The sequence below is a fragment of the Penicillium concentricum genome (genome assembly GCF_028827145.1).
Source record: "Penicillium concentricum strain IBT 3081 chromosome Unknown utg000004l_segment0_segment0, whole genome shotgun sequence".
NCBI lineage: Eukaryota > Fungi > Ascomycota > Eurotiomycetes > Eurotiales > Aspergillaceae > Penicillium > Penicillium concentricum.
Genome location: NW_026622757.1, coordinates 2,819,755 through 2,834,158, shown reverse-complemented (window position 1 = coordinate 2,834,158; position 14,404 = coordinate 2,819,755). Strand labels below are relative to the sequence as shown.

The 14,404-nt window shown below is 48.3% G+C and overlaps 7 protein-coding genes across 7 annotated transcripts; 3 read left to right on the top strand and 4 right to left on the bottom strand.

Moving 5' to 3' along the window:
• Positions 1–195: 195 nt before the first annotated feature.
• On the top strand, positions 196–2,371 carry N7517_010045 (Transcription factor; the record flags this gene model as incomplete). Its single annotated transcript, XM_056727768.1, has 4 exons — positions 196–261; positions 311–378; positions 431–1,265; positions 1,319–2,371. The coding sequence occupies 4 exons, from the start codon at positions 196–198 to the stop codon at positions 2,369–2,371; spliced, it is 2,022 nt and encodes a 673-aa protein (XP_056576340.1).
• A 246-nt stretch (positions 2,372–2,617) lies between these two features.
• On the top strand, positions 2,618–3,542 carry N7517_010044 (enoyl-CoA hydratase/isomerase family protein; the record flags this gene model as incomplete). Its single annotated transcript, XM_056727767.1, has 3 exons — positions 2,618–2,944; positions 3,023–3,375; positions 3,431–3,542. The coding sequence occupies 3 exons, from the start codon at positions 2,618–2,620 to the stop codon at positions 3,540–3,542; spliced, it is 792 nt and encodes a 263-aa protein (XP_056576339.1).
• A 77-nt stretch (positions 3,543–3,619) lies between these two features.
• Positions 3,620–5,420, bottom strand: N7517_010043 (uncharacterized protein; the record flags this gene model as incomplete). Its single annotated transcript, XM_056727766.1, has 4 exons — positions 3,620–4,121; positions 4,182–4,750; positions 4,798–5,039; positions 5,087–5,420. The coding sequence occupies 4 exons, from the start codon at positions 5,418–5,420 to the stop codon at positions 3,620–3,622; spliced, it is 1,647 nt and encodes a 548-aa protein (XP_056576338.1).
• A 337-nt stretch (positions 5,421–5,757) lies between these two features.
• Positions 5,758–8,107, top strand: N7517_010042 (Acyl-CoA oxidase; the record flags this gene model as incomplete). Its single annotated transcript, XM_056727765.1, has 6 exons — positions 5,758–6,548; positions 6,599–7,358; positions 7,412–7,493; positions 7,550–7,690; positions 7,746–7,881; positions 7,948–8,107. 6 exons carry the CDS (start codon positions 5,758–5,760, stop codon positions 8,105–8,107), a joined length of 2,070 nt encoding a protein of 689 aa, XP_056576337.1.
• Positions 8,108–8,362: 255 nt separating this feature from the next.
• On the bottom strand, positions 8,363–9,616 carry N7517_010041 (aldose epimerase family protein; the record flags this gene model as incomplete). Its single annotated transcript, XM_056727764.1, has 1 exon — positions 8,363–9,616. One exon carries the CDS (start codon positions 9,614–9,616, stop codon positions 8,363–8,365), a length of 1,254 nt encoding a protein of 417 aa, XP_056576336.1.
• A 662-nt stretch (positions 9,617–10,278) lies between these two features.
• N7517_010040 (uncharacterized protein) lies at positions 10,279–11,342 on the bottom strand (the record flags this gene model as incomplete). The annotated part of the gene is made up of 2 exons (XM_056727763.1): positions 10,279–11,133; positions 11,187–11,342. The coding sequence occupies 2 exons, from the start codon at positions 11,340–11,342 to the stop codon at positions 10,279–10,281; spliced, it is 1,011 nt and encodes a 336-aa protein (XP_056576335.1).
• A 624-nt stretch (positions 11,343–11,966) lies between these two features.
• N7517_010039 (acyl-CoA desaturase) lies at positions 11,967–13,413 on the bottom strand (the record flags this gene model as incomplete). The annotated part of the gene is made up of 4 exons (XM_056727762.1): positions 11,967–12,467; positions 12,520–12,606; positions 12,669–13,089; positions 13,160–13,413. The coding sequence occupies 4 exons, from the start codon at positions 13,411–13,413 to the stop codon at positions 11,967–11,969; spliced, it is 1,263 nt and encodes a 420-aa protein (XP_056576334.1).
• Positions 13,414–14,404: the final 991 nt, after the last annotated feature.

Here is a 14,404-nt window from a genome sequence, read left to right as displayed (position 1 = left end):
CAATAGATACCCCATTGGATTTTCAATTCCCCAAATTTTCTACTATTTTCATCTACAATTTCTTTATGGAGCATCCCAAAAAGGATAGCCGTCGGTTCGGCTATACCCCGGCTTTCGCGGGGAAGATGCCGATGTGATGCAGATTGTCATTTTTCTACTTGGAACCTTCGAATGCATGAAACTGACAGAGCAAAAATGAACGACTTTAGTCCTCCACCATTAAGAGCACCTACAGCATGTGTTGCCTGCAATAAAAAGAAGGTACGAGAAGTGGAATAACTTAGAACTGAAGACAGACTGACCTCTTTAGGTTCGCTGTATCTTCGACGGAAATCCTGATGTATGTGTGAACTGTCAACGGCATCAGTGGCCCTGTTCGTAAGAAAAATGATTCCTGACGCTGAAGTAAAACATACTAACTGCCGCGCAGTCGACGGGAGCGCAAGAGAAAAAGAGCTCATAGTAATGATGGTGACTGCCTCAATGATACCGAAACGGTTAGAAGGAGACGAGTGAGCTGGGACGAGCCGAACAGCTTTGGTCCTATCGGCTCAGCCAGATCCCCATGTCCAAGCTCTGAGTATGAACAGGATCGGAATCAGTGCCGCGACACAAGTCAAGATAGAGCTGGTACTGGAGAAATTATTACACCAGAGTCCAATCCATACTCATCGGCGTCGACTTTGAGCTTCATGGCACGCTCCCGCTACTTTGACGATGCGGTGTCAATCAACGAAGAACAGGCCAGATCATATCCAGAAGGAGACGCAGATGGGCCAACTGAAGATGACATCCAGCTCCTTAGACTGCAAGGTGCATTCGACCTCCCACCACGAGCTATCCGAGAGGGATTGATTAACACATTCATGGAAAGATGTTCACCATGGATGCCAATAATCGAGCGGAGCTTGCTAGAAGAAAGCGGCTCTCAGAAGCCATCAATACTACTTCTCCAGTCTATTTTCGTCGCTGCGAGCCGAGTCACATCTGCACCGGGTGTGACTGCGTATGCATCTTTGCATCAGTTTTATCGCCGCGCAAAAGCCTTGTTCTGGTCTGGATACGAGAGAAATCCAGTGACCGTCGTCGCAGCAGTGTGCATTTTGCATTGGTATAACCCGGAAGGCCCCGAGCATGTATCCACCAACACTAGTGGATTCTGGCGATATGTGGGAGTTGGGTTAGCTCATCAGATTGGATTGCATAAGGAGCCAACGAATAAAAGAGATGCTGCTCTGAGGCGCAGGCTGTGGTGGACTCTATATGTAAGTCAGGAATGCGCTCTTCGCTAGCACAGAAAAGCACTGACATCAGACAGGCTAGAGATTGTTGTATTTCTGCAGGACAGGGGCGGCCACTAGCAGTGGATCTGGAGGATTGTGAGGTGGCACCGCCTTGTCCCGAGGATTTCCATGATTCAAGCTCAAATGCCACTCTGTTCATCGCATATGTCGAGATCAGTTCTATTCTGGGCCATCTCACCGAGTATTGTCGTCGCAAGACCCTCACACGCGAGGCCCGACAGAACCTCGAGAATCGGTTATATCGATGGACACGCGATCTTCCACCCTCGCTGCGTTTGTTTTGCAGCCGGAGTACCTCAGATGATTCATCATCACCGAAAAGAACACTGGCTCGATACAACTTTGAAGCACGTCAGCTCCACATCCCATACTTTACCTGTCTTGCAATCATGTGTCGACCCAACCCCGGGGAGTCCGCCTCACCAGGAGTGCTTTTAGCATCATCTTTCATCGCCGGGATATATGAAGACTTCCTTGCTCGAGATGAGATCCAATTCCTGAGCCCAGTATTCACATTCCACCTTTTGGCTGCCGGAATCGGGCTTCTCTCCTGCAATAACGTACCATCACACCGGGAGAAGGCAGCAATTAGTTTGGAATCCATTTACCTGGCTCTCGAGGAGCTTGCAAAACGCTGGTCATCTGCGAAAGGCAGTCTAAGAGCCTTGAAGAGCATTGCTGAGAAGCAGCGGAGCATGTCGACAACGGACGAAATGCTGTCGATGGCGCTCTCTAGAGACCACCAACCATTTTTTGAGGGATTTGGTCCAGATCTCTCCTGGGCTTGGTCACATTTCATGGATCTCGGACAAGTTGCGGGGCATGATGGCCGCACAAATAGCTTTATGGTAGCCGGGATCCCAGAGCTAGGAAATTGGGCCGAGTCCCGGGCACCGGATGCTATATCTTCGGATGAGTACAGGCCACTCACTACGATCTTGGACCGCAATGAAGGCCTCGCTATGGGAGATATGTCGCAAGATATTACAGGTGATTTCTTTAATCAATACCAGGGAATGGGGGATTGGCTGTTCAAGGATTTGGAATGGAATGGCGAGATTGCCTAGGAATTTCTCAACTATCTGCTATGTACCCATATACCATTGAATTCTATGCGAGTATATAATATGACAGCTGGCGAATATGTGTAAAGATTCTGGAAATATCATTGGATTTCGGCACTCGGTGAATTTCGGCAACGTAGATTATGGGGATGTGAAAATGCGGGGGATCTACGAACATACATCAGACACATAGTAAACGCTTTAACGCAAGATATCAATATCTAATTCAATCTTTGTACAATTGAAATCATGACAGAAATCCCAACCTTCCATAATCTCTCCCTTGAGAGACATGGGAACGTATTCGTTCTGACCATGCAGAAACCCCCGGAGAACCGGTTGAACTCATCTTATTGCCAGGAGATGATCCGGGCCTATCGCACCGTAGAAAAAATCCTTGGATCCGACTCGGAAGGGGCCGTAATTACGCGAGGCAATGATGCTAAATTCTGGTGCACTGTACATCAAAGTCCCCGAAACAAAACAACATCGGAAGAACTAACAGAATGCTCCCAGGGACTCGAGCTGGACGAATCAGATCACAACCCATTTGCCAATACAGACGGATTCTATCCAGTGAGAACAAATCTCAAGCCAGCCTCAAACAGAGATGCTAGCATGTCATGTATGAGACCACACTAACAACCCATCCAGCTCATCCACACGATCCTTGACTTCCCGTTCCCAACAATCGCCCTCTTAACTGGGCACACTTTTGGCGGCGCATGTCCACTAGCATTGGCACACGACTACCGTGTCATGAACTCCCGCCGCGGCTTTATCTCCATGCCCCCCGTGAACCTGGGTCTGCACTTTGACGGGATTGGCTCGCTGCCTCGTTTGAAACTGCGTCCGCAGATTGCCCGTAAGATGCTGCTTGAGGCGCATAAGTGGACTGGGCCTGAAGCACTGCAGGATGGGATTGTGGATGTTGTTGCCGAGCCGGAGGAGATGCTGAATGTGGCTTTGGAATTGGGGGCGAAGTGGGCGCCGAAAGCGAAGATGGGGTAAGTTTTGATCCGTACAAGAATTTCTGATAGTATATCTGCTAATGCTGTGAAGGGTGTATGCTTTGCTTCGTCAGGAGCTTTGGGGTGATGCTATTAAGAGGTTCCAGCGTATTAGTTATGTTCATAGTCGGATGACTTCGGCGCCTGCTAAGGTGAAGATTTGATAGGGACAATGATATCAAGACATGTAAATATTTAGCTATATTGACAGAAGATCCGTCGAATTTGATATTCTTTCTTTCTATAGCTTGGCCTTATTGTCCCTGTTCCAGACTTGTACCTCAGGCAGCTCTCGATAGTTGGGAGGAAAGAACTGCGGACCCAATATCTTCTTTTGCACCTTTCCCGTACCCGACTTGGGCAACTCACCCTGCACCACACGAAGGATAGTTGGCATCTTATACCCAGCCATTCTACTCCGTAGATCCTCTCGCAGCTCAGCGAGGGTGAGGCTCTTACGTGTTGTCTTTTGATCCTGTTTGAGGCTGACAGTCGCAGCAACTCGTTGACCAAACTCCTCATCTTCAACGCCCACAACCATGACCTCTGAAGCATAGTCCAGACCCAAGATCTCGCGCTCGATATCCAATGCGGAGATCTTGTACCCACCTGACTTGATGATATCGATCGAGGCACGGCCCAGGATAAAATAATATTTTCCTTCGCGGCGAGCAATATCTCCCGTTTTGAAGTACCCCTCGGCATCATGCGCATCCGCCGTTGCTTTCTCGTCAAAGAGATACCTGTTCAGAAGATGTGTCAGGGTTGAACATCTTCACCTCGCGAAAGGTCATTTGACTTACTTGGAAAACATATAAGGGCACTTCACTAATATCTGACCTTCATCGGTAAGCTTGAGCGAGACCGCCTCGGCAACACGACCAACACTGTTTTGTGGTGTTCCATTGGAATCAAGTTCAGTTTTGATGACGGCGCCAAACTCCGTCGCACCATATCGAGTGAGAATTGGCTTGTTCCTAATTTGATGCCAGAACTCCTGCACAGGCCCTGGAAGTGCTGAAGTACCACATAGCATCGCTCTAATCTGACGTGCACCAGCGATATACTGGTCACGTATCTCAGGAGCTTGGTGTGCAATGTTTTCTTCATAGTACCGCATCATACGCATGTATATGGTGGGAACTCCAGAGAAAAAGGTAAGACCTCCCTGTCGCCAGCGCTCCCACGTCCACGCCGTATCGAAGCTGCCACTGCGGAACTCGATACATGCACCGGCCGCGAGGAACGGGAGGAAAGTCAACCCCACACCAGAGGCATGATGCACTGGAAGGACATGGAGGACTATGTCCTTGTCTGTGATTTGGTAAAAGTCTGCGTCGGCCTCTCCGTTTCCGGAGATATAACTGCGACGCTGCACAGCGCCCTTGGGGGTCCTGTTGTGCCAGAAGTGAAGATTACCAGTGCTGCGGCATTCATATCTGGAACTGGGCCGGAGGAAATGGTCGCTTCATCTGCCGGTAGAAGCGTGAGGCGGAAATGAGATCCGATTGGGGATATGCAGGGGATATGCACGCCTTTGCTTTCTCCCATATAGCGAACCACAGACTGGGCGGTCTTTTCACTTGTTGTACTGGTCACCAGAGCCACACATTGCGCTTTCAGTAAGAAGTACGAGGCTTCTTCTGCTGGTAATGCGGCAGCTACTGGTTGTTAGCTATGCGTCTTCTTCTATCAGATTAAAACTTACCCATAGGCACGACTGCTGCACCGATTGCGAGGATTGCGATGAAGCCGACGGCATACTCATACCCTCCCGGTGCAAGTAACCCAATGTATACCTCCTTGTCCGCAATCAAATCACGTCGAGCTTCATGACTGAGTGATCTTTCCAAAATCTTGCGAAAGGCCAACACATCCGAAACAAGATGATGGTATGTCTTTTCCACGCCGGCAACCAAGTCTCGAACCACAATCGGCGAAGGCTTACGTTGTGCATAACGCAATAGTCGATGGAAAAAGGGAAGGTTTGGAAAAACGTTGTCTCCTACATGTGGAGGTATGAATACAGTGCGGTCTCCCATTTTGTTTGAGCTTGAAGATTTCCTTTACTGTTGAGCTGAGATGGTTGTATGTCTTCCAAGGTTATCCCGGCCATTGCATTCGAGTATACCCATTGCTGCAACATATCCTCTGAACTTCCCAACCAATAACTGAGCGCTATATGTCTATTCGGCTACTTGATACTTTCCCGCGGTTTGCATTATTTACTCTGCGGGGTAGAAATGCCGGCATTCGGGACTCGGTGAATTTGAGATGATGGATTTAGCCAAGGCAATTCGGTACGGCTATTTGATCTATGAATAAAGTCAAGGGTTACGGGACTGTGAGATACAGAAATTCAAGAGTCGAAGATTCAAAATGCCTGATTTCACGGATAACCTTCGCCCAAGCCAACCAGATGGGCCAACCACATTAGCCCGCGAGCGTCAACAATCCAACATCGCTACCGAGGAGCTAGGACAACATTTGTTAGCTTCAGATGGATTTTTGGAACGACAAGCTCGGATCTTGCCCATCATACAACAAGAGCCACTTTTCTCCAAAGACCAGCAACAAAATCTCTCCAGACCGGAAAGGTTCAAGCTAGGACTTGCGCGCGCAAAACTCTTACGTCGAATGAGAGACACGCACAAATGGAGCTACCTCGAATACCAAATGGCCGAGTACCTGGTCGACGACGTGTCGCCGTACTTCTTGCACATGGAGATGTTCATCACGACCATCCGCGAACAGGCCAATGAGGAACAACAAGCGTACTGGCTGCCCCTAACAGAGTCCTGGAAAATCATTGGTGCATATGCGCAGACAGAACTCGGACACGGGAGCAATGTCCGTGGCTTGGAGCTTGAGGCGCGTTGGGATGGTCGGACGAAGGAGTTCGTGCTGCACAGCCCTACTCTTACGGCAAGCAAATGGTGGAATGGTAGTCTGGGCCGTATGGCCAATCACACTATTGTGGTTGCACAATTACTTCTCCCGGATCCTAGCTCGCCGGATAAATACGTTTCGCATGGTCCTCACCCGTTCATTGTGCAGGTGCGAGATATGGAGACTCATCAACCGTTGAATGGGATTGTTGTTGGAGATATTGGTCCGAAATATGGTTACATCACTATGGACAATGCGTATATGCTGTTTGACCAATTCAGGTTTGTTTTTCATCTATACCATACGAGTCTCTTCACTAATGATATGCTAGAATCCCACATTCTGCTATGCTCTCACGATACTCAAACGTGGACCCCAACACGGGGATTTATACCAAGCCAGCGCAGCCAGCTTTGATCTATGGATCACTCACCTATGTGCGGGCAAATATGGTCCACCGCGCCCGACTCGTCCTCGCACGGGCGGTCACCGTCGCAGTGCGGTACAGCAGTGTGCGACGCCAGTTCCAAGATCGAGACGGTGACAAGAAGGGACCGGAGATGTCTGTTTTGGACTATCCGACTGTGCAAATTCGGATTTTACCTCTTCTTGCTACAACCTTTGCACTTCACTATACAGGTCTTGCCATGCAGGCAGTGTACCAAAACGCACGGCAGGATATCGAGAAGGGAAATTTCAATTCCTTGGCTCATATGCACAGTATGTCTTCTGGATTGAAGAGTCTGTGCACTATCCTCGCTGCGGATGGCATTGAGACATGTCGACGTGCCATGGGCGGCCATGGGTTTGGTGGTGGGAGTGGCTTGATCCAAGTCAACAATGATTACCTCTCTAAGCCCACTGTTGAGGGCGATAATTGGATGATTACACAGCAAGTTGCGGCGTATCTGATCAAGAAAATGACTGCTGCTGTTAAGTCGCCTGATACTGCCGGTGTTGATGAGACCGAGGCTCAATTCAAAGAGTTTGTTCGCAACAAGCGTAATCCAGGATCAAACAAGCAGACATACGATATCTTGAACAGTGATTTGGACATTGTTAAGAGCTTCGAGCTTCGAGCTACTGCTATGGTAAGTTCGATAAAACTCATACCAAAGAATACCCTGAAACTAATACGCAACAGGCATACGACGCATACGAACAAAGAGTCATCAAAAAGCAAAACTGGAACAGTCTTCTAATCCAGCTTCACAAACTAAGTCGAGGTAAGTTAAATGTTGAACGAGATATCATTATACACTAAGCTAAGACAAAAAACCAGCACAATCCGAATCAATCATCGTCGCAACCTTCTTCAATGCCCTCTCCAACGACAAAACCCTCTCAAGTCCCATCAAAACCGTTCTATGGGACTGCTACCGTCTATTCGCATTATACAGCATGGAGAACGAAAGTTTCGAATGTAAGCAACATCAGCAAACTCCCCATAATTCCCACAAACTAACAAAACACACCAGTCTTCCGCTCCAACGCCGTCTCCCAAGCCGATCTAAATAGTCTAGCCAGTCGAGTCCAAGACCTAATGGCGCGTATCCGACCACATGCCGTGAAACTGGTTGATTCATGGATGATCCCTGATTATTTATTGGATAGGTGAGTGGTTACCAAGTTGTTTGAGATGATGCGATGCATGGATAAGTGTAACTGACTTGATTACAGTGCGCTGGGCCGATATGATGGTCGTGTTTACGAGGATCTATTTAACCGTGCGCATCGGTTGAATCCGCTGAATCGGATTACTTTCAACCCGAATTATTGGGAGGATGAGATTGTTAAGGGGAGTGGGGATAATGGGGGTAGTATTTTGTCGAAGTTGTAGATTTTTATTTTTTGCTGCGCAGGTTGTATTTGAAACTGTTGAGCGAGCTTGTATGTATAGCTAAATCGAATGTTCTATTATATCTTCTTTTAAGATTGCGCTCTGTGGACTAGTGAATTGGCCAAGTGGCTCTCATACAGATTAGGAGACGAATTTCAAAATATGCACTGCGCGTAAAAGTCCACGCAGGGATGATTATTAATTCAATGCAAGTAATGCAAGTAGATAATGCACTGTACTGTAGAACTATGCAATCTAGATAGTGCCAAACTGGTAGGTAGCCCAGTTAACGGCTGGCCCGTCATCAGGACCAAAGACCTGGTAGGGAACACGACCCCACTCAGGGTTATTGATACCATCGATCCAGTCCTCGGTCTCAATCACGAAGCAACCGTACTTGTTAACGTGGGTGGCACCGGCGTCACCACCATCAGCCTTGTTACGCTTCGCCTGCGACTTCTTGGTGGCGATGGAGCCGTTCTGTCCGCTGCAGGTGTAGATTTGCACGGCGGCCTGGTTGGTCGCGACGTCGAGGCTGATACCGGTAGAGCTTGACGAGGCGCTCAGAGCCGTGACCATTGAGTTTGATGCGTATGTTGAGGGTCGGTCGATGAGGAAGCATGTGTCGTAACCGGCGCAGCCAGCACCGCAGAGATTGGTGGTCTTCTCGATGTCCTTGCCGATGAGTTTGGGGCTGGTGAAGTCCAGGGCTCCCTGATACGTGTTTTCGACGTCGTGGATAGTGCCATTCGGGATTAAGATGCTGTCTCCGCCGATGAAGCGCTGCGAGAGGGGAAGCTGCAAGGTGGTGTCCTTGAGCACGTTTGATTCTTTGAACGCGTTCAAATTCCAGTAGATGTGGTTGGACAGCATGATGGGGGTCTTCTCTGTAAGAGCGAGAGCCACGAGCTTTGAGGTCAACTGGGGAAGTCCCTTGGGGTTGGCTTGAGTCTTCTCGGTAGACACGCTGAAAGTAGCATGGGTGATGACGTCTCCTGGGAACTTCTCGAAGCCTTGATCGAGCAAAGTGAAGGTGATGGAGGACTCGCTGTGCGAAGTGACTGTCCAGTTGCGCATATCGTATCCGGTGAAGCCACCGTGGAGGGTGTCCACGCCGTCGTTTTCATTCTCAGGGACATGGTAATCGTTATCATCAATGGTGAAGGTACCGTTCTTGATACGGTTGGCATAGCGACCGACAACTGCGCCAAAGAACGTGCGATTGGTCTGACTATCATGGAGATATTCCTTGGGCTCATCGTAGCCGACGACCACATCTTGGACGTTGCCATTGCGATCTGGAACTAGCAAGGAGGTGAGACGCGCGCCATACGGAATCAGCTTGGCAGTGATATTCTCTGCCTTGATCGTATAGCTCTTGAAGTGATCATCATTTGAGCCAGCAGCAGTTGAGACCGATGCAGCCTGTGAGGGAGATGGCGATGGGGCAGCATTGGTCAGGGCAGGAAGCCCATACAGGGCGGCTGTCACATAAGACTTGAGATGCATTTTGATTCCCAGAAGAGTTGTAACTGAGAGAAACAAGATACAGAAGAAGAGAAGAAAACGAAGGGTGATCCGGGTTGGGCAAATTAGACGGAGCCAACCGAGGGGTGCAGGCATTTTATAAGAAGCTTCGGATGGCAATAAACATTCCCCAATTTGCGCTAAACTACCTCCGCATGGCTGACGCTAGGGGGCGGGGCAATAGACGGAAACCGGGGTATAAATTTGTGAAAAGACTAGGATTTATCCGAATGCAGGTATGATTGAGATGCAGGTCAACCATTGGACTGTTAGACAAAGCGGACGCTGGAGGATGAGGGGGAAGATCCGAGCCCCTATTCGGGGGATGTAACTTAAGAGGTGCGGGTCCAGTCAAGCTCCAGAGGCGTTCTGCCACTGACGGCACGGAACAAATGTTACCTCGACCGAGTTCATATGCGACTGGCAAAACTCCGGTGGAGTAGTTTCTTGTTTTGCCAGTAGATACCGCCTGAGACCACTTGGTCCCTTAGTCAGCTTGGCTCTTTCCATTTTGGGTTAGTTAGTTAGTTAGTTCCTTCCTTAGGTAACCTTAGAAGGAGCCCAACCTTAGAACCTTGAGAGGTTCCAAGCTTGGCCTCAGGAAAAGACTATAAACATCTGGGGTTGAGAGAAAGAACAACAAGCTACTTAATGAGGCCCAAAAATCGCTTCATCCGATCATAGACATAGAAACTTGTCGCCGCCATGGGAGCCATTTTCACATAGCCAATGGTCAGCCCAACATAAAACCCTCTCACTCCCCTCTCCAGAAAGATACACCGGGCTGTCTCCAAAATGCCGTCTTTGGCATGATCCACGCTTCGGACTTGTATTCGTCGTCGAATGATATCAATTGGGTAAGAAATTGTTTGAGCAACTATACCAGCAACTGCTCCACATGAAAGCTGCGCAACAGCGGTCAGTCGAGTAGAAGATGGCGATTCCAGAGTATAGGGTGCAAGAGTAGGTGTGCGAAGCAAGTCTCTAAGTAGATCGTGGGTGAGGAATGACATGCCCGCATACGGAAGTATGCCTAGCATAGTCGGGGCAATTCCCCGATAGAGATTTGACAAGCTCCCGCTCCCACCTCCTTCAAAGTAAATCTTTCGAGAAATACTAAGCCAGGATGAAGGATTCTTTTGTACCGTTTCAAAGGCAAGACGTGTACGGATCAACTCAAGAGGATATGTGACCAATGTAGAGGTTGCACCGGCCATACTTCCGCACAAAAATCGACGCCATGGTGCTTCTTTCTCGGTAGATGGGATAATTGCTGCTCGGAATTGTTCGTATGCGAGAAAGTTGATACCGGCATATGGGAAGACACGGACCAAGCTTGCCGAGTGACCTTTGAAAAGCGCAGGCATACCATACAACGATCGAATTTCTCTGGCGGCTTTGATTAAACCATTCCAGCGGGCTGTATACTGCACAAAATGGGAGTGGGAGGTCTGAAAGAGGATTCTGATCCTCTCCAACGGGGCGACAATAGTTTTGGCCTACAGTACTCCATCAGCAATCTACTTCTGGTAGCTCGGGTAGTAAGGCTCACAGCACAGCCTGCGACACCTCCAGCTAATCCATTTCGTAAAACAAAGTCCAAACTCCGGCTGTCTTCATTTGATTTTGATGTGCGATACACAAGGTGATTGCTTGCTATCTTCGTCGGGTCTGTCGCGATTGGGACACTGATGCCCGTGTCCCGCATTTCTCCCGCAAGGATCAGCAGGAGCTCCGAGTGAGGTGAACTGAAGAATCAAATCGAAGTTAAGTTCAGGTTCAGCATGGTAGAAAATAATGAGTAATTACACTGACAAAGTACCTCGGCAGTCACCCAACACATTCCCTAGTACACAAGGGAGGAAGAGAGAGAAAGTGAAGTCTTGGTAGTTAAGGGGTTCAACATATATACGCCAACTGACAGCGACCGTACCATCTGAGAAAATTATTCGAACGCGACTCAACCCTGGACACCGCAAGCATCGAAGCGAAGCGTTATCTCCTAACTCCGGCTATTTTTTCAAGCCCTCCAATCACATTCATTTACCTTATACAAGGGTAGCATACCCAACTAATTGTTGAGTTAGCTACTAACTAAATTATATACTTCAACTGACAGCCTAACTAAATCTGAATCCACTTTATTAATTGGAAGCTTGTAGCCAAATACAATATCAGTCGCCTTATTCTGAGAGATCCAACCACAAACTGAAATGAAGAGAGATGTCAGACAAGTCAACTTCGTACTAAGTTGCGATATTTTCAAGCGGCCTTTTTTGGTTGAAACAGATATTCATATTCTCGTGAAACTTAACAAACTGATCTCTAATTCTCAAACATAAACACCCTTTCGGCTGTTTCGGTGACGCCAAATCTCAACCTCACCACCACCACGAATCACCCCAACCCGCATAGAGGAAAGTAAGTTGTGAGCGGCATTGGAGTGGGTGTAGACACCACCATTGAACATAGCAGTGGCATCTTTCCCAATGGCCGATGAAATGAGTGTTTTACCACCAGGGTGTTCGGAGATAAATTTGCTCACATCGTGAACAACACCAGCAATGGCAACTAGAGCTTTGCCACTCTGAGCCTCTGCAATGAAATCGTCCCAGTCCACAACAGGCAGTTGGTCGAGTGGAACACCCCAATCCAGCTTAGCGCGCTTCTGGTCGAGCTTCTTCTGTAGTTGTTGCACACGACCCTTCTCGATCTCGTTGGCTCGGAACTGCTTGAGGTTGGAAGCCAGACCGAGTTGTTTCCAGACCCAGATTGACCACTTTGTGGGATCGTACTGCCACCATTGGATGGCATTGCGGTAGTCGGAGGGAAACTGGTCATAGGTTAGTGGAAGCCAAGTGAATGCAAAGGAAGAACCTTCCTACCTCGTGGTGGAAGTTGTGGTAGCCTTCACCGAGAGTGATGAGCGCAGTAATGACGTGGTCGCGAGGTGAGTTCCTGTCATCAAATGGCTAATGCGTGTCAGAGTTATGAACGAGAATAGGATAAGAATAGGATAAGAACAATGACTGACCTGTTCACCCAACCAATGGGCGAGAGAATTGACGCAGAAGGTGGCTTGTTGCACAAACGAAAACCGAAGAATTCCAGCATATACAAGACCGCCCTTCCAATCACCCCATCCCAGACCAGCAACGAGCATAGGGAACAACATGCCGAAAACCAAGATAACCGATCCATAGTGCTTGTGCTGCCAGACGACGACCGGGTCCTCATTCAAGTCGGAGATATCGGTTCTGCCCCGGTTTTTCGGGTTCTGATTCAGAACCATCCACATAAAGTGTGAATACCAGAGACCCTTCATCACGCTGTATGGGTCCTTGACTGTATCGGTCCATCGGTGGTGTGCCCTGTGTTTACTGCTCCACCACCGGATCGAGCCTTGAACGGCACCACCACCGACACATGCGAGGAATATCCTAATTGGAAGGCGACTGGAGATATCGGATGTCAGTCATTGCTTAATTCGAAGTGAAGTAGGGGATGAGACTGTGGCAGACTTACGCTTCGTATGATCTGTGCGCCCATAGACGATGGTAGCCGGCAGTAATTCCCAGTCCAGTCCAGAAGTAGTAAAGAAGTGCCCATGCAGCAGTGATTGCCCTCAGCTCTGTATAGAATGCAGCGACGAGGCCACCGACGGGTACGATCAGGATGAGGGTTGTGTTGAGCCAGTTGACATGCTGATACCAGTTAGAGAGTGTGACAGGCTTCTCGCTGATGTGCTGTTTTCCACCACTTGGCTCGGTTTTCGCCATTGTGGTAGTGTATCTGGAATCGTAGCTCCCTTGTAAGTGTTCACGGAATTGTGATGATTGAATCGAAGCGAGGAGAAAAAGATTTTGAATTTCCTGAACCCTAAGACATTATTTAACATAAATAACTATCTAGATATCTAATACCAACAATTCAAATCAGTTGATGTTCCTCCCAGCAAGAAAGTGTTGAACCGTTGGGAATGTCAGGCCATCTCACAGATGCCAGGGCGGGATTTCTCTGGACGTCCCACCAGCCTTAAAATATAAGTACATAATCTCTAGGATTCATCATTCCAAGCCCTTTTATTGGTTGAAATGTTTTATATCTCAATAATTGACAGGCAAATCATCCTTAGAAATTAAAATGTGTGTCGCAAGTTGACCACTGATTCGGGGCTGATCCACTCATTTGGCCCCCGGGGCCAGTGCACCCCGGAGGCCAAGTCCCAAGTATGACCAAAGCCTGGAATCCAACGTCAAGGCATGGTTTTACTCAACAGTTTGGACATGAGGTTTTGATGTCGAATAGGCGGAGACTGGTTTGGTAGACTTTACTATCGTTGTCTATGTATGGTAGCCGAGGTGATATAGCCTATGTAATCTGTTAGCCTATCTAGCCACAATAGTTACCCGAACTAATGTAGTCACAAAGAAAAAAAGATGAATGAAATAGGATGCTTGAATATATAGTCCGACTACCTTTCGGGCTAGGATATCCCTTCGGTCTTTATCTTGGTATTGTGTATGAGGATTCTACGTCACAAACTGTTTATGTTCCTAAAAGAGAGGGGAAGGACCAGATTCAGTGCCACTACTTTTCTTTCATTTCCAATGTTGATAAGTGACTATCCCATGAAACTCCAATTCCATTCCTCCACCGTATTCCACCATCCCTGGAATACGTTCTTCGTAAAATAGTTCCCAAACATGGACTCAAAAGGAAGCCGCAGTGTGGAGATAAGAGAGATCCATTGCAGACTGGAAAAGGCTC